Below are 19,949 nucleotides of genomic sequence, written 5' to 3'. Positions count from 1 at the left end.
GAACAATAATTGCGGTTTTGTCACAAAAAGAACACGAACGCAACCGGCAGTTGTTCGTTATATGCGTGTTTCTGAGACCAAAAATTCAGAATTATTTCACATGTCTATTTTGCAGTTGTTTTTGCCCTATCGTGTAGACGAGCAGTTAAAGCCTCCAAATTTTGAATCGTTTGAACTGTTTTATGGTGATGGTCATGTTAGGTTGAGTGATGGGTCATTGCAGTCTGTCAAATCAGTGGTTGACCAAAACAGAGGCAGGTTTGAAAAAATAGACTCAGCAATATTGACTAATATCCAGGAATCGGTAGATCTCAGCGATGAATTTGAAGATGCCTGGGCTCAACTGTGCCCAGAGCAAGAGATCGAGCGAGCTGATAGCAATCAGGAACGGACAGAGAGCAGACAGGTTGTGGAGGAAAACGAAACCGAAAACATTCCAGATTTGGCAGTCAGTAGTGAACAGGTTGCACATTTGGAAAAGAAAAGCAACATCATGTGCAGAAGTGACGGATTGGCTTTGATTAGGTCTTTGACTGAAACACAGCTGTCTATTTTCTATGAAATTCGTCAGTGGTGTTTGGCCAAGATCAACGGTCAAAACCCTGATCCCTTTCATGTGTTCATCACAGGTGGTGCAGGGACAGGGAAGAGTCATTTGATCAAGGCCATTCAATATGAGGCAACGAGGTTATTGTCACCAGTGTGTCGTCAACCTGACAACATTTGTGTCTTGTTAACCGCTCCCACTGGGATTGCTGCATACAATTTGCATGCATCAACTATACACAGCACGTTTAGCATTGGAAAGGATGTGCGCTTGCCATACATCCCTTTGGGTGAAGAGAAGCTCAATTCTTTGCGGGCTAAATATGTTGATTTGCAGATATTGATAATTGATGAGATATCAATGGTGGACCATAACCTCTTAGCTTATATTCACGGCAGATTGAGGCAAATTAAACAGACCGGTGACTATTCCCCATTTGGGAAAGTCAGCGTGATTGCTGTTGGAGATTTTTTCCAGCTTCCTCCAGTCCGAGGTAAACCTCTGTACATTGACAATGGACCCATCAACTTGTGGTCTAGTTTTAGTGTTGTTGAGCTGACTGAGATAGTCAGACAGAAGGATGGTGTTTTTGCACAGCTGTTGAACAGAGTTAGAACTCGTTCAAAGGGTACCCCCATGCTGCAGAGTGACGTAGACATTTTGAAAAATTGTGAAACCGGTGAAGTCAGCCCAGCTTTACACATTTTCCCAACAAATATGCAAGTAAATGGGCACAATACTCTGCAGTTAAGGGAGACCTGTCTCGACTATGTCGAGATAAATGCTAAAGATTACGTGAATAGCAAGAAAACAGGGAACCTTGAGCTGAAAGGTCGACATCATGCCAACACTTCTCACACGTGTTTGGCTGAGAAGTTGTTGCTTGGCAGGGATGCACGGGTGATGTTAATCAAAAATATCGATGTAATGGATGGTCTAGTGAATGGTGTTTGTGGCACTGTAACAGATATAATTAGGTCAGAGACTAGTGACTTTCCTCTTAAAATCTATGTGAAGTTTGATGACGAGCATGTGGGTGCACAGAGGAGGAAGGAGTCACCAAATGTTCCCATAGATTTAATTGGTTCTACAGCCATTGAACCAGAAGAGGAAAGGGCTACAAAAAATGGTGGCATGAGACGACAGTTTCCCCTTAAACTGGCATGGGCTGTTACAGTACACAAAGTTCAGGGTATTACTGTTGATGAAGCTGTGGTTTGTCTTGAGAGGGTATTTTCAGCTGGGCAAGCCTATGTTGCATTAAGTCGTGTTAGAAATTTGTCAGGATTGATAATTCAAGATTTCAAAGAGAAAGCAATATATTGCAAGGACGACATTAAGGATGCAATTCAGAATATGCCCAAATTCCCGATAGAAAATGTATTCACAGAACACAGATTGAGTACACAGACATTCACTGTGTTCTTGATGAATGTACAAAATTTAACTCTTCACCTTGCAGATTTGGCAACATGTACACAGCATTTGCAGCTTAACTGTATTGCTGTTACAGAAACATGGCTACCAGCTTCTCCACCAGCCCAAACACTAAACATTGATGGCTATACTTTTCATAGTTGTCCTCGCAGTTCGTCCTATTCTAGCAACAATCTGGCCTTAATTGCTTTGCAAGGACAACAACATGGTGGAGTGGGCATGTACACTTCAAACAGTGTGGCATATGAAAGACTCCAAATGCCTGATGTAAATTTGGAATGTTTAATTTTTAAATTCATTAGTTATGAGATATTGGTAGCCGTGATTTACAGACCACCTTCATATCCCATGTCTTTGTTTAAAGAACATCTCGGCAAATTAATTGATTGGCTCGATCCACAGTGTGAAACTATCACAATCATGGGAGATTTCAATGATGACATTTTAAAATCATCATCAATCTGCAAATTTGTAACTGACAGAGGCTTTGTTCAGGACGTCTCAGAACCAACCACAGAGAGAGGTACTTTAATAGATCATGTGTATTTAAAGTCCTCACAGTATGTTGTTGGGTCTGTTGTTTGTCCCACTTACTTTAGTGATCATGAGGGGATTTTGTGTACTTTGACGGTTGTAGATGATGATGATGAGGAAGATGAGGAACTGTAGTTATTTGTTTGTTACAGTTGTAAGATCATGTGTTATGTGCTTGATTTGATAAGAGGCTGAGAGAGGTACGGTAATTGTTAATGTGTATTTTAAAGTCCTCATGGTTTGTTAGTGGTAGATTTGTTGTCGTTGTTGCTGTTCATTTGTGCATTTGACTGGGTAACTGCATCAGTAGTGAAGTACCCTGACTTAGGTAGCCGCCGGGCAGATTTGGAGAGCTTGCCACTGTTTTATTTTGGAGGTAATCATGAGGAGGGGGCAGAAATTGGCTCGAAATTAAGTCTTTGCACTTTGCAGAGCAATTTTGATCATGATAGTTTTGTTTGAGATTCCTTGTTGTGTTGCTAGGATTCTTTGGATTCACATCACTGTATTGTTAGTGTTTGGACTTTCAATGTAGTGGGTTTTGTAGGTGTTGGGGCTGTGTTTGTGTTCTGTTTTGCTGTTTGTCCCTGTTCCTGTCCTGTTTCTCATAGGTGTTGTACATCTGATGAGTCCTTGTTGTGGTGTTCCAGGTCCAGGAAAGGTGAGTCAAACAGTGTAAGTATTTGTAACTTGTTTTATGGATAGGTTTCTTTTCCTGCATTACAACAGTATTGGAATATTTTCTATGACATGATAGCATTTTATGCAATCATGTCATAATATGCTGTTGTTAATGCAGGTTTTGCTTTTCCTTCTGTGTTGTGTCAAAAAGCAAAAGGCACTGGTGTTGGACTCCTGGTTTTACCAGGACAGGGTTCAATTCCCTGTGGTGCCCTGCTTACTGATTTGACATTTACATGAAGGGTAATTTTTTACCATTTGTCAGGTTTGGAAACTCTGGCACTTTTTATTGTTGAAGGTAGCAGTGAAAATATTTGTAAGAGCTGCAAGTGAATCTCATGCTTTTAGCTTTATTACTTCACCCCACCTCTTTCTGGTTGCCTACTTCCTGTTGGCAGGTTGTGGCTTGCAGATTTGTTCAGGACGGGTGCCAGGCGAAATTAAAGTGTACTTCCTGTGTGCAGGTCATGGCTTGCAGAAGTGTCCAGGGCAGGGCCTTGGTATCCCATTTCAAGTTTCGAGCCAATGGGTCAATGTATGGGCGATTTACAGGGCACTTCCTATTTAAGACGACCTTCTTCCTGTGTGCAGGTAATGTCTTGCAGACCTGTTCAGGGCGGGCCCTTGGTCTCACATATCAAGTTTCAGGTCGATTGGTTAATGTTTGGCAAATGACAGGGCACTTCCTGTTTCGGGCGACCTACTTCCTGTGTGCAGGTCATGGCTTGCAGACGTAATCAGGACGGGCTCTTGGTCTCACATATCAAGTTTCGGGCCGATTGGTCAATGTTTGGTGAAGTTAAAGGGCACTTCCTGTTTGAGACAATCTACTTCCTGTGTGCAGGTGATGTCTTGCAGACGTGTTCAGGGCGGGCCCTTGGTCTCACATATCAAGTTTCGGGCCGATTGGTCAATGTTTGGTGAAGTTAAAGGGCACTTCCTGTTTGAGACAATCTACTTCCTGTGTGCAGGTGATGTCTTATAGATGTGTTCAGGGCGGGCCCTTGTTCTCACATATCAAGTTTTGGGCCGATTGGTCAATGTTTGGTGAAGTTAAAGGGCACTTCCTGTTTGAGACAATCTACTTCCTGTGTGCAGGTGATGTCTTGCAGACGTGTTCAGGGCGGGCCCTTGGTCTCACATATCAAGTTTCGGGCCGATTGGTCAATGTTTGGTGAAGTTAAAGGGCACTTCCTGTTTGAGACAATCTACTTCCTGTGTGCAGGTGATGTCTTATAGATGTGTTCAGGGCGGGCCCTTGGTCTCACATATCAAGTTTCAGGACGATTGGTAAATGTTTGGCAAATGACAGGGCACTTCCTGTTTCGGGCGACCTACTTCCTGTGTGCAGGTGATGTCTTGCAGACGTGTTCAGGGCGGGCCCTTGGTCTCACATATCAAGTTTTGGGCCGATTGGTCAATGTTTGGTGAAGTTAAAGGGCACTTCCTGTTTGAGACAATCTACTTCCTGTGTGCAGGTGATGTCCTGCATATGTGTTCAGGGCTGGCCCTTGGTCTCACATATCAAGTTTTAGGTCGATTGGTAAATGTTTGGCAAGTGACAGGGCACTTCCTGTTTCGGGCGACCTACTTCCTGTGTGCAGGTCATGGCTTGCAGACGTAATCAGGATGGGCCCTTGGTCTCACATATCAAGTTTCGGGCCGATTGGTCAATGTTTGGTGAAGTTAAAGGGCACTTCCTGTTTCAGAAAATCTACTTCCTGTGTGCAGGTGATGTCTTGCAGATGTGTTCAGGGCAGGCCCTTGGTACCACGTATCAATTATGGAGCCAATTGGTCAATGTACGGTCAAATGACAGGGCACTTCCTGTTTCGGGCGACCTACTTCCTGTGTGCAGGTGATGTCTTGCAGATGTGTTTAGGGCAGGCCCTTGGTACCACATATCAAGTTTCGGGCCATTTGGTCAATGTTTGGTGAAGTTAAAGGGCACTTCCTGTTTCAGAGGATCTACTTCCTGTGTGCAGGTGATGTCTTGCAGATGTGTTCAGGGTGGGCCCATGGTCTAACATATCAAGTTTGGAGCCAATCGGTCAATTTTTGGGTGAGTTACAGGGCACTTCCTGTTTAGCGGCGAAACGCGTAATTCAAAATGGCCGACATCGCGTTGGGGTCAAATTCGCATTTGTAGTCGTGTTCAGGGGCGGGGTCTCGTGTCACATATAAAGTTTCATGCCGATCGGCGAATGCATTGCAAAGTTCTAGCACACGTGTTGTTTCGTGGCGAGCCGCGGAAATTCGCCAAAATTCCGATGGCTGCCGTGGCCACGCCCTTTTGAATCAACGAAAGTTTCCAATAACTTTTGACTTTGGATGGGTCTGGAACAATTTGACGCGTCTTCCACGTTGCTATGATTAACGCCCTCAGACAAGTTCGTTCAGTTACGAAACTTGTAAAACGCCAAGATGGACGCCAAATCCAAGATGGCCGACTTCCTGTTTAGTCGAGGTCATGGTGTCAAAAGGATTTTTTGTTCAGCTTGCGCCGAACAATCGCCCCACCGAGTTTCGGGAAATTCGGTGAAACTAAATTTTGCCTGCTCCATAGGCACGTGACCTGTGGGGGCGCTACTGAGCCATTTTGCATTGGTTTTTCGCAATTCCACAATTTTATTGAATTTTTCGGCAGTTCTGATGTGCGTGCCAATTTTCGTCCGTTTTCACGCAGGTTCAGGGGGTCAAATTCAAGATCCCGTGGCATGAAAGAAAATAATAATAATAATAATAATAATAATAATTCCTAGAATAACAATATGTCCTCGCCCACTGCGTGGGCTCGGACCCTCCGCGCACTGTGTGAGTGCTCGGTCCTCGGTCCTTGCACACTACTGTGTTTGTGCACAGTCCTAGGTCCTTGCACACTGCTGTGTGAGTGCGCGGTTTATGTTGCTCGAATTACAATAGGTCCTCGCACACTGTGTGAGTGCTCGGTCCCTAATAATTAAAGCTGCAAGCAGCGTTGTACGGGACCTCGCGGCCGCCACCCTCTACCGGCATGTCATGTATAACGTGGGCTCTGGCCGGGTTACTTATCTCGCATGTGAAATTTAATGCAGATTGGTTGACGTATGGCAATGTTACGGGTCACTTCCTGTCTGGGAAGACCTACTTCCTGTGTGCAGGTCATGGTTTGCAAACATGTTCAGGGCGGGCCCTTGGTCTCACATATCAAGTTTCGGGCCGATTGGTCAATGTTTGGTGAAGTTAAAGGGCACTTCCTGTTTCAGAGGAACTACTTCCTGTGTGCAGGTGATGTCTTGCAGATTTGTTCAGGGCAGGCCCTTGGTCTCACATATCAAGTTTTGGGCCGATTGGTCAATGTTTGGCTAATGACAGGGCACTTCCTGTTTCGGGCGACCTACTTCCTGTGTGCAGGTCATGTCTTGCAGACGTGTTCAGGGTGGGCCCTTGGTCTCACATATTAAGTTTCGGGCCGATTGGTCAATGTTTGGTGTAGTTAAAGGGCACTTCCTGTTTCAGAGGATCTACTTCCTGTGTGCAGGTGATGTCTTGCATATGTGTTCAGGGCGGGCACATGGTCTCACATATCAAGTTTTGGGTCAATCGGGAAATTTTTGGGCGATTTACAGGGCACTTTCTGTTTAGCGGCGAAACGCGATAATCAAAATGGCCGACATGGCGTTGGGGTCAAGTTCGCATTCGTAGACGTGTTCAGGGGCGGGGTCTCGAGTCACGTATGAAGTTTCGTGTGGATAGGCCAAAGTATGGCGAAGTTATAGCACACGTGTTGTTTCGTGGCGAGCCGCCGAAATTCGCCAAAATTCCGATGGCTGCCGTGGCCACGCCACTTTGAATCTGCGAAAGTTTTCTATAACTTTAGATCTTGGATGGGTCTGGAACAATTTGACGCGTTTTCCGCGTCGCTACGATGAACGCCCTCAGACAAGTTCGTTCAGTTACGAAACTTGTAAAACGCCAAGATGGACGCCAAATCCAAGATGGCCGACTTCCTGTTGAGTCGAGGTCATGGTGTCAAAAGGATTTTTTGTTCGGCTTGCGCCGAACAATCGCCCCTCCAAATTTGGGGAAATTCGGTGAAACTAAATTTTGCCTGCTCCATAGGCACGTGACCTGTGGAGGCGCTACTGAGCCATTTTGCATTGGTTTTTCGCAATTCCACAATTTTATCGAATTTTTCGGCAGTTCTGATGTGCGTGCCAATTTTCGTCCGTTTTCACGCAGGTTCAGGGGGTCAAATTCAAGATCCCGTGGAGAGAAAGAAAATAATAATAATAATTAAAGCTGCAAGCAGCGTTGTACGGGACCTCGCGGCCGCCACCCTCTACCGGCATGTCATGTATTACGTGGGCTCTGGCCGGGTTACTTATCTCGCATGTGAAGTTTAGTGCAGATTGGTCGACGTATGGCAATGTTACGGGTCACTTCCTGTCTGGGAGACCTACTTCCTGTGTGCAGGTCATGGTTTGCAAACATGTTCAGGGTGGGCCCTTGGTCTCACATATCAAGTTTTGGGCCGATTGGTCAATGTTTGGCGGAGTTAAAGGGCACTTCCTGTTTCGGGCGACCTACTTCCTGTGTGCAGGTCATGTCTTGCAGACGTGTTCAGGGCGGGCCCTTGGTCTCACATATCAAGTTTCAGGTCGATTGGTCAATGTACGTGCAAATGACAGGGCACTTCCTGTTTAGGGAGACCTACTTCCTTTGTGCAGGTCATGTCTTGCAGACGTGTTCAGGGCGGGCCCTTGATACCACGTATCAAGTTTCGGGCCGGTTGGTCAATGTTTGGTGAAGTTAAAGGGCACTTCCTGTTTCAGGCGCCCTACTTCCTGTGTGCAGGTGATGTCTTGCAGATGTGTTCAGGGCAGGCCCTTGGTACCACGTATCAATTTTGGAGCCGATTGGTCAATGTACGGGCAAATGACAGGGCACTTCCTGTTTCAGGCACCTTACTTCCTGTGTGCAGGTGATGTCTTGCAGACGTGTTCAGGGCGGGCCCTTGGTACCACATATCAAGTTTCGGGCCGATTGGTCAATGTTTGGTGAAGTTAAAGGGCACTTCCTGTTTCAGACGATCTACTTCCTGTGTGCAGGTGATGTCTTGCATATGTGTTCAGGGCGGGCCCATGGTCTCACATATCAAGTTTTGGGTCAATGGGGAAATTTTTGGGCGAGTTACAGGGCACTTCCTGTTTAGCGGCGAAACGCGATAATCAAAATGGCCGACATCGCGTTGGGGTCAAGTTCGCATTCGTAGACGTGTTCAGGGGCGGGGTCTGGTGTCACGTATGAAGTTTCGTGTGGATAGGCCAAAGTATGGCGAAGTTATAGCACACGTGTTGTTTCGTGGCGAGCCGCCGAAATTCGCCAAAATTCCGATGGCTGCCGTGGCCACGCCCCTTTGAATCTGCGAAAGTTTTCTATAACTTTTGATCTTGGATGGGTTTGGAACAATTTGACGCGTTTTGCGCGTTGCTACGATGAACGCCCTCAGACAAGTTCGTTCAGTTACGAAACTTGTAAAACGCCAAGATGGACGCCAAATCCAAGATGGCCGACTTCCTGTTGAGTCGAGGTCATGGTGTCAAAAGGATTTTTTGTTCGGCTTGTGCCGAACAATCACCCCACCAAGTTTCGGGAAATTCGGTAAAACTAAATTTTGCCTGCTCCATAGGCAGTGACCTGTGGGGGCGCTACTGAGCCATTTTGCATTGTTTTTTCGCAATTCCACTATTTTATCGAATTTTTCGGCAGTTCTGGTGTGCGTGCCAATTTTCGTCCGTTTTCACGCTGGTTCAGGGGGTCAAATTCGAGATCCCGTGGAGAGAAAAATAATAATAATAATAATTCCTAGAATAACAATATGTCCTCGCCCACTGCGTGGGCTCGGACCCTCCGCGCACTGTGTGAGTGCTCGGTCCTCGGTCCTTGCACACTACTGTGTTTGTGCACGGTCCTAGGTCCTTGCACACTGCTGTGTGAGTGCGCGGTTTATGTTGCTCGAATTACAATAGGTCCTCGCACACTGTGTGAGTGCTCGGTCCCTAATTAAAGCTGCAAGCAGCGTTGTACGGGACCTCGCGGCCGCCACCCTCTACCGGCATGTCATGTATAACGTGGGCTCTGGCCGGGTTCCTTATCTCGCATGTGAAGTTTAGTGCAGATTGGTCGACGTATGGCAATGTTACGGGTCACTTCCTGTCTGCGAAGACCTACTTCCTGTGTGCAGGTCATGGTTTGCAAACATGTTCAGGGCGGGCCCTTGGTGTCACATATGAAGTTTTGGGCCGATTGGTCAATGTTTGGCGGAGTTAAAGGGCACTTCCTGTTTCAGAGGATCTACTTCCTGTGTGCAGGTGATGTCTTGCAGATGTGTTCACGGAGGGCCCATGATCTCACATATCAAGTTTCAGGTTGATTGGTCAATGTACGGGCAAATGACAGGGCACTTCCTGTTTAGGGAGACCTACTTCCTGTGTGCAGGTCATACTTTGCAGACGTGTTCAGGGCGGGCCCTTGGTGTCACATATGAAGTTTCGGGCCGATTGGTCAATGTTTGGTGAAGTTAAAGGGCACTTCCTGTTTCAGAGGATCTACTTCCTGTGTGCAGGTGATGTCTTGCATATGTGTTCAGGGCGGGCACATGGTCTCACATATCAAGTTTTGGGTCAATCGGGAAATTTTTGGGCGAGTTACAGGGCACTTCCTGTTTAGCGGTGAAACGCGTTAATCAAAATGGCCGACATGGCGTTGGGGTCAAGTTCGCATTCGTAGACGTGTTCAGGGGCGGGGTCTCGTGTCACGTATGAAGTTTCGTGTGGATAGGACAAAGTATGGCGAAGTTATAGCACACGTGTTGTTTCGTGGCGAGACGCCGAAATTTGCCAAAATTTCGATGGCTGCCGTGGCCACGCCCCTTTGAATCTGCGAAAGTTTTCTATAACTTTTGATCTTGGATGGGTTTGGAACAATTTGACGCGTTTTGCGCGTTGCTACGATTAACGCCCTCAGACAAGTTCGTTCAGTTACGAAACTTGTAAAACGCCAAGATGGACGCCAAATCCAAGATGGCCGACTTCCTGTTGAGTCGAGGTCATGGTGTCAAAAGGATTTTTTGTTCGGCTTACGCCGAACAATCACCCCTCCGAGTTTCGGGAAATTCGGTGAAACTAAATTTTGCCTGCTCCATAGGCAGTGACCTGTGGGGGCGCTACTGAGCCACTTTGCAGTGTTTTTTCGCAATTCCACTATTTTATCGAATTTTTCGGCAGTTCTGGTGTGCGTGCCAATTTTCGTCCGTTTTCACGCTGGTTCAGGGGGTCAAATTCAAGATCCCGTGGAGAGAAAAATAATAATAATAATTAAAGCTGCAAGCAGCGTTGTACGGGACCTCGCGGCCGCCACCCTCTACCGGCATTTCATGTATAACGTGGGCTCTGGCCGGGGTTACTTATCTTGCATGTGAAGTTTAGTGCAGATTGGTTGACGTATGGCAATGTTACGGGTCACTTCCTGTCTGGGAAGACCTACTTCCTGTGTGCAGGTCATGGTTTGCAAACATGTTCAGGGCGGGCCCTTGGTCTCACATATCAAGTTTCAGGTCGATTGGTCAATGTTTGGCGGAGTTAAAGGGCACTTCCTGTTTCGGGCGACCTACTTCCTGTGTGCAGGTGATGTCTTGCAAACATGTTCAGGGCAGGCCCTTGGTCTCACATATCAAGTTTTGGGCCGATTGGTCAATGTTTGGCGGAGTTAAAGGGCACTTCCTGTTTCAGGTAACCTACTTCCTGTGTGCAGGTGATGTCTTACAGACGTGTTCAGGGCAAAGCCCTTGATCTCACATATCAAGTTTCGGGCCGATTGGTCAATGTTTGGCAAAGTTAAAGGGCACTTCCTGTTTCAGGTGACCTACTTCCTGTGTGCAGGTGATGGTTTGCAAACATGTTCAGGGCAGGCCCTTGGTCTCACATATCAAGTTTTGGGCCGATTGGTCAATGTTTGGCGGAATTAAAGGGCACTTCCTGTTTTGGGCGACCTACTTCCTGTGTGCAGGTGATGTCTTGCAGATGTGTTCAGGGCGGGCCCATGGTCTCACATATCAAGTTTGGAGCCAATCGGTCAATTTTTGGGCGAGTTACAGGGCACTTCCTGTTTAGCGGCGAAACGCGTTATTCAAAATGGCCGACATGGCGTTGGGGTCAAGTTCGCATTTGTAGACGTGTTCAGGGGCGGGGTCTCGTGTCACGTATGAAGTTTCGTGCGGATAGGACAAAGTATGGCGAAGTTATAGCACACGTGTTGTTTCGTGGCGAGACGCCGAAATTCGCCAAAATTCCGATGGCTGCCGTGGCCACGCCCCTTTGAATCTGCGAAAGTTTTCTATAACTTTTGATCTTGGATGGGTTTGGAACAATTTGACGCGTTTTGCGCGTTGCTACGATGAACGCCCTCAGACAAGTTCGTTCAGTTACGAAACTTGTAAAACGCCAAGATGGACGCCAAATCCAAGATGGCCGACTTCCTGTTGAGTCGAGGTCATGGTGTCAAAAGGATTTTTTGTTCGGCTTATGCCGAACAATCGCCCCACCAAGTTTCGGGAAATTCGGTAAAACTAAATTTTGCCTGCTCCATAGGCAGTGACCTGTGGGGGCGCTAGTGAGCCATTTTGCATTGGTTTTTCGCAATTCCACTATTTTATCGAATTTTTCGGCAGTTCTGGTGTGCGTGCCAATTTTCGTCCGTTTTCACGCTGGTTCAGGGGGTCAAATTCAAGATCCCGTGGAGAGAAAAATAATAATAATAATAATTAAAGCTGCAAGCAGCGTTGTACGGGACCTCGCGGCCGCCACCCTCTACCGGCATGTCATGTATAACGTGGGCTCTGGCCGGGTTACTTATCTCGCATGTGAAGTTTACTGCAGATTGGTCGACGTATGGCAATGTTACGGGTTACTTCCTGTCTGGGAAGACCTACTTCCTGTGTGCAGGTCATGGTTTGCAAACATGTTCAGGGCGGGCCCTTGGTCTCACATATCAAGTTTTGGGCCGATTGGTCAATGTTTGGCGGAGTTAAAGGGCACTTCCTGTTTCGGGCGACCTACTTCCTGTGTGCAGGTGGTGTCTTGCAGATGTGTTCAGGGCAGGTCCTTGGTACCACGTATCAATTTTGGAGCCGATTGGTCAATGTATGGGCAAATGACAGGGCACTTCCTGTTTCAGGCACCCTACTTCCTGTGTGCAGGTGATGTCTTGCAGACGTGTTCAGGGCGGGCCCTTGATACCACGTATCAAGTTTCGGGCCGATTGGTCAATGTTTGGTGAAGTTAGAGGGCACTTCCTGTTTCAGACGATCTACTTCCTGTGTGCAGGTGATGTCTTGCAGATGTGTTCAGGGCGGGCCCATGGTCTCACATATCAAGTTTGGAGCCAATCGGTCAATTTTTGGGCGAGTTACAGGGCACTTCCTGTTTAGCGGCGAAACGCGATAATCAAAATGGCCGACATGGCGTTGGGGTCAAGTTCGCATTCGTAGACGTGTTCAGGGGCGGGGTCTCGAGTCACGTATGAAGTTTCGTGTGGATAGGCCAAAGTGTGGCGAAGTTATAGCACACGTGTTGTTTCGTGGCGAGCCGCCGAAATTCGCCAAAATTCCGATGGCTGCCGTGGCCACGCCCCTTTGAATCTGCGAAAGTTTTCTATAACTTTAGATCTTGGATGGGTCTGGAACAATTTGACGCGTTTTCCGCGTGGCTACGATGAACGCCCTCAGACAAGTTCGTTCAGTTACGAAACTTGTAAAACGCCAAGATGGACGCCAAATCCAAGATGGCCGACTTCCTGTTGAGTCGAGGTCATGGTGTCAAAAGGATTTTTTGTTCGGCTTGCGCCGAACAATCGCCCCTCCAAATTTGGGGAAATTCGGTGAAACTAAATTTTGCCTGCTCCATAGGCACGTGACCTGTGGGGGCGCTACTGAGCCATTTTGCATAGTTTTTTCGCAATTCCACTATTTTATCGAATTTTTCGGCAGTTCTGATGTGCGTGCCAATTTTCGTCCGTTTTCACGCAGGGTCAGGGGGTCAAATTTGAGATCCCGTGGCATGAAAGAAAATAATAATAATAATTAAAGCTGCAAGCAGCGTTGTACGGGACCTCGCGGCCGCCACCCTCTACCGGCATGTCATGTATTACGTGGGCTCTGGCCGGGTTACTTATCTCGCATGTGAAGTTTACTGCAGATTGGTCGACGTATGGCAATGTTACGGGTCACTTCCTGTCTGGGAAGACCTACTTCCTGTGTGCAGGTCATGGTTTGAAAACATGTTCAGGGCGGGCCCTTGGTCTCACATATCAAGTTTCGGGCCGATTGGTCAATGTTTGGCGGAGTTAAAGGGCACTTCCTGTTTCGGGCGACCTACTTCCTGTGTGCAGGTGGTGTCTTGCAGATGTGTTCAGGGCAGGTCCTTGGTACCACGTATCACTTTTGGAGCCGATTGGTCAATGTATGGGCAAATGACAGGGCACTTCCTGTTTCAGGCACCCTACTTCCTGTGTGCAGGTGATGTCTTGCAGACGTGTTCAGGGCGGGCCCTTGATACCACGTATCAAGTTTCGGGCCGATTGGTCAATGTTTGGTGAAGTTAAAGGGCACTTCCTGTTTCAGACGATCTACTTCCTGTGTGCAGGTGATGTCTTGCAGATGTGTTCAGGGCGGGCCCATGGTCTCACATATCAAGTTTGGAGCCAATCGGTCAATTTTTGGGCGAGTTACAGGGCACTTCCTGTTTAGCGGCGAAACGCGTTAATCAAAATGGCCGACATGGCGTTGGGGTCAAGTTCGCATTCGTAGACGTGTTCAGGGGCGGGGTCTCGTGTCACGTATGAAGTTTCGTGCGGATAGGACAAAGTATGGCGAAGTTATAGCACACGTGTTGTTTCGTGGCGAGACGCCGAAATTCGCCAAAATTCCGATGGCTGCCGTGGCCACGCCCCTTTGAATCTGCGAAAGTTTTCTATAACTTTTGATCTTGGATGGGTTTGGAACAATTTGACGCGTTTTGCGCGTTGCTACGATGAACACCCTCAGACAAGTTCGTTCAGTTACGAAACTTGTAAAACGCCAAGATGGACGCCAAATCCAAGATGGCCGACTTCCTGTTGAGTCGAGGTCATGGTGTCAAAAGGATTTTTTGTTCGGCTTATGCCGAACAATCACCCCTCCGAGTTTCGGGAAATTCGGTGAAACTAAATTTTGCCTGCTCCATAGGCAGTGACCTGTGGGGGCGCTACTGAGCCACTTTGCATTGTTTTTTCGCAATTCCACTATTTTATCGAATTTTTCGGCAGTTCTGGTGTGCGTGCCAATTTTCGTCCGTTTTCACGCTGGTTCAGGGGGTCAAATTCAAGATCCCGTGGAGAGAAAAATAATAATAATAATAATAATAATTCCTAGAATAACAATATGTCCTCGCCCACTGCGTGGGCTCGGACCCTACGCGCACTGTGTGCTTGCCCGGTCCTCGGTCCTTGCACACTACTGTGTTAGTGCTCCGTCCTAGGTCCTTGCACACTGCTTTGTTAGTGCTCGGTCCATGTTGCTAGAATTACAATAGGTCCTCGCACACTGTGTGAGTGCTCGGTCCCTAATAATAATAATAATTCCTAGAATAACAATATGTCCTCGCCCACTGCGTGGGCTCGGACCCCGCGCGCGCTGTGTGCGTGCCCGGTCCTCGGTCCTTGCACACTACTGTGTTTGTGCACGGTCCTAGGTCCTTGCACACTGCTTTGTTAGTGCTTGGTCCATGTTGCTCGAATTACAATAGGTCCTCGCACACTGTGTGAGTGCTCGGTCCCTAATAATTCCTAGAATAACAATATGTCCTCGCCCACTGCGTGGGCTCGGACCCTACGCGCGCTAGGTGCGTGCCCGGTCCTCGGTCCTTGCACACTACTGTGTTTGTGCACGGTCCTAGGTCCTTGCACACTGCTTTGTTAGTGCTCGGTCCATGTTGCTCGAATTACAATAGGTCCTCGCACACTGTGTGAGTGCTCGGTCCCTAATAACTCTTACGATTACAATAGGGTTCTTGCAACCTTGTTGCTCGAACCCTAATAATAAGAATAATCTTCACAGTTTCAATAGGGTTCTTGCAACCAAGTTGCTCGAACCCTAATGAATTGGTCTGTAAAAAAAATGCAGAATGTGCTATAAATTGTCACATGACATCACTCAGCCAATCAGATCAGTGAATTCTGATGAGCAGTTTGACTGAACAGGGAGTCGCATCTAAAGTGCTTCATTTCAAAAGCTTTTTTTAATTATCGGTCTGTTTTATGTATCCTCCGACATAATAGCACTTATTTATAACCCATCCCGTCCAGTGTAAACTGACAGAAAATGAAAACATAAGTTTATTGTACTTCCTTTGACTTAAAGTCAGTTGTCGCCATCTACACAACTGTTAAAATATACTTATTTAAACATATATTTGTTAACTGTGACATAATGTCTTTGAGGTGTGTAATAGGAGGGATATCTGGGGGCCTGGAAGTCTGCTTTATGTAAAACAGGATTCTCCATAGAAATGATGACCATCCTTGGCCCATACCCCATTATTAATACTCAGAATTAGGCAGTCTATATCACAAGCAGCAACAGATGATTTATTTTTGTCAAGGGCAGTAAAGCAATAAATGTAATGCATGCTAAATACATCTGTTATTGTTACTGACACCAGTCTACACCATGGAAACCATGAAAAACCTATTATACAGGACACATTGCATTTAGCCAGGGGTGTTTCAAAGGACTTTGGGGGGCCCAGGCAAAAGGGACCTAGGTGGGTTACATCAAACCAAATCAAACACTACTCCCCTCATCCCATGATACTAACATCGGACCTAATTAGGGTTGTTTTTTTCAATTATGTCATTGCAAACTCATTTATAAACCGTGGCTAATCATGCAGTTTAAGAGGGATTTCTCAGAATTGTTATTGTTGCAAGCTCTTGTGTCAATGCCTCAGGCTATATTCTACAACAGCCTTGCATTTAATATTATTGTGTTGTATAAAATGCTGGATATTTTTGGCTTTCTTTTAGGAGCTGTAAGAATACAAGGCTGACACAAGTGCAAAGTTTAAGTCAAGTGTAAATCACATGAAAACCTATTCTCACCTTAACAATGCATTTTTGTAATTCCCTTTTTGATAAATCTCAGAGTAACATTTGTTTGGTTTCTCTCCTACCATAATATATATATATACACACATATATATATATATATATATAAAGCAGCTCTTAAATGTTCTCATAATTTGTTTTAATGCCTTGGTTTCTATTGATGATGGATTATACAGTACATACATTAGAACACAATACAGGCAAGCACACTAGAATTGGTCACTTTATAGATTACATAAGCATGGTGCTTACAGAGAATATAAGTCTGTGAGTTGTAGGTAATTTGAAAGTGGGATTCTTTTTCCAATTCTTTAAATAAACACTAATTTCAGTGTTTCACTAATCGTTGTATTAAACTACTTATGTTTTGTGTGAATTACAATATCTCGTAACTGCAGCAATTTACTGTCAGCAACTACTTAATATGAAAAACCTTAGTTGGTGTCAGCTTACTGTCAATGGGACTATATAGAACAGATTTAAAGGACAGACAGAAAAGATAGAAGATGTTGAGATGTTTTTATGAACTTCTCATCACAACCTCGTGTGGAATATGAAAGTTAATGATACTGTACATGAGGGTTTTCACCACACTACCTTGTATGGAAAACAAACAAACAAAAAACTCTTCCTAATTGATTTTAAGTTGTTCACACAGCTACAGTTTGTTTGGAAGATGGGACCGTTGTTTTTTTCTGACACAAGGGATTTGTTTGATCGATTTAATCATTTTGCTTCCTTTAAATGGGGATGAAATGAGTCATTATTAAAGCCCTCTATTTAAAGGAAAGCATCGTTATTGTTGTTATACAACTGAAATTGCAATACACCTGGCATTAGAATTTGTTTTCTGCGATCGGATAGCACTTCACCACAGGCATTTGCACGTGGTAACATGCGTCTCCTGTGTCAACTTCAAGATCCGATTGCTATCCTATCACGTTCCTCCCCCCTTGCATCACCTCCCCCTCTTCTTCTGCAAAGATTTCCAGCAGCAAACTACAGCGTCACATCCTATACATGCTATGTCATATCATCAGCAACAACAACAATGTTAGCTGCACGTGAAGTTGTGCTGTTGTATGGACTCTACTTTTTGAAGCAGGGGAAACCAAAAAAACGACGTTTTCACATTAATTGTGCTTGGAGCCACTGACGTATTTCCGTTCACATAGTTGTTGTGGGTGCATAGCATTTACACTTCTTGTCAATGTGATGACAATGCTTTCCGACCACCTCTCAAAGTGGTGTGGCAGATTGAATAACAATGCGTCCTCGGGTGTATTTACACCTGTATTTACAAGTGCTGAAGCACTATCTGATTGCGATCCGATCACAGAAAACACATTTTAATGCCAGGTGTAAAGGGGGCCTCAGACTTCCACATATTTATATTTCCAATTAAAAAGAACTGAGAGGAGGAAGGTTCTTGTTGCCTTACTGATTTGCATTTAGAGTTATTAATAGCAACACTGCAGCTATGACACAGTGTAACAGAGATGAAGAACCCTAGTCTAGTGTGCAGTGTGGTGTAGAGAGTGCTGTTTCTGAGGAATGGAAGGGTGAGGAGGAAATTTCTGGAGCGAGATCATATATGTTTGAACCAATACACAATACCAGGGAGCTGCTGAGGAGGGAGAGATCAGAGAAATGCAGGTTCATCCCCATGATGGAGAGGATGCATCTGAATGTTGCCACGGGTCACAGGGTTTAACTAGATCCGTGTTCTCCCTCGAGTACAAGCTGAGTAATCATCATCATATGTAAATATGTGGAAGCTACTAACACTCCGAGCGCCATGTCTTTAAGTAACCTCGCCACACTGGGCCCAGGTGCACATTAGCACAGATTAAACAAAGAAATTATCATATTGGTCTGTTGTAGTGAAACATCGTTGATCACGCTCGTGTGAAATTGTGCTGCACTCGCAGATAGAGGGCCCTGCAACGATTTATTTGTTATGTAGATATGGATGGACTTAAAACAGAGGTTGTACTACTGTTGAAGCAGTATCTATCTGTCTGTCTGTCTGTCTATCTATCTATCTATCTATCTATCTATCTATCTATCTACAGTATTACCAGTATTCCCAGTTGTCATTTCTTCGAGAACATTAACAGTGTATTTTTTGTGTTATCTACGTTTGGATGCTAAAATGATGGAACAAAGTGAAGTATATAAATGAATAATGTTTAAAAAGAGAATATTTGCCCAGAGCACAAGCACACATCACTGCAGGGGACAAGACTCAAACAAAATGGGTACACTTAACACTTACACTTCTCTTTGCTTCTCAACAAGGCTTTGCTTATTTTGCCCCCAAAGTCAGCTGGGTGTTTTTTTTTTAATGTATTTATTTCATGTAGGTTTTCTTTATATATATTAATGTGTGGTGTGCTGACTGACTTTGACAATGGATGTTGGTATTTTAGTTCAAGCTACGGCTTTCATCAAACATGTTTACATGTATGAGTATGTTCAAATGACACGATATTAGGGTCAAAATGTGTCATAAATATCTAGTATCTATCTATACATTTTATTTTATGCAACACAACAACATGAACAATGAAAGTAGAAGGTGAATACTTGTGTAGTGACTTTCTAGATTTGGGCATGTTTCATTTCATTCAGAAACACTATTACTTCACTGCTGTGCACGTCAAACATGGTAACCATTAATGGCTCACTGTTATGCTGCTAAACATTTCAACAGTTATATATGTCTTCTAACAGATCGTCAACAATTTAAATAGGATGTTACTCAGCAGTTCTTGCATTGTGAAATGTGAATGAATGATTCATTTGCACACAGAGATTTGGTTGTATGCCTTTTCATCTGTCAGTGTGTTTCAGTGTGTTGTCCCCTGGCAGCAGTTGGACTTCAGAGACTGTATGTAGGTCAATAGAATGAGTTATGGAGTTTCTGATGCCCCATTAGGCCTCCTTGACTTCCCCCAGTCAATTTATAAACTTTTTTTTTTTTTTTTTAAGTTTTAATCTTTGCTAAACACATTCAGATACGTTTTTGCTGACCTCTGTGACCCTCAAATCAACTTGGAACAGGGAAGTGCTGAGGATGTGACATAATTAAGAGCTTAACACAGGAAATGGCCTCAGACAAAAAAGGGAAGCGTTATCATGTAAAAGAAAAGATGTTTGTTTTTCATTACCGAGAGCAATCGTCTCATTTTCACTGAGGTGAAAAAGCATATTTGAATTCATCCAAAATGTTTTAATAGGGTTCCTGAAACGGACCAGTCTGGAAAGTCATCACAAAGAAAACCATTTGATATTTTAAATGAAGTGCAAACATTAAAACTGTTTAAAAATATAGTCAGAGGGTTTTCACACAGCATGGGCTCATGAATTCCTGGCATTTTAATGTCACTTTTTTTTTTAAATTTTAATTCCAACAGTGAAAGCAAGGAATTGACTTTAAGCCCCCCATCTGATTGTTAATAAATTAAAGGTGAAATTTAAGATGAGGAGCAAAAATTGGAAACTCCAATTTAGCTGTGAGGCAATACTTTAAAACTGCATTTTTAGAAAAACATACCTGAATGTT

The 19,949-nt window shown here is 45.0% G+C and overlaps 1 protein-coding gene across 1 annotated transcript in view; it reads left to right on the top strand.

The window, feature by feature from the left end:
• The window catches only part of LOC131459865 (uncharacterized), a 76,412-nt gene that overhangs the window by 8,236 nt on the left and 48,227 nt on the right, over nucleotides 1–19,949 (top strand). Inside the window, exon 15 of the mRNA XM_058630001.1 lies at nucleotides 3,169–3,179. Within this exon, the coding sequence (XP_058485984.1) occupies nucleotides 3,169–3,179 (11 nt within the window). The remainder of the gene's footprint in view (nucleotides 1–3,168; nucleotides 3,180–19,949) is intronic.

This window comes from Solea solea, chromosome 5 (genome assembly GCF_958295425.1).
Source record: "Solea solea chromosome 5, fSolSol10.1, whole genome shotgun sequence".
NCBI classification, from domain to species: domain Eukaryota; kingdom Metazoa; phylum Chordata; class Actinopteri; order Pleuronectiformes; family Soleidae; genus Solea; species Solea solea.
Note: the sequence above shows the minus strand (reverse complement) of the source record. Positions and strands in the feature narration are given on the sequence as shown.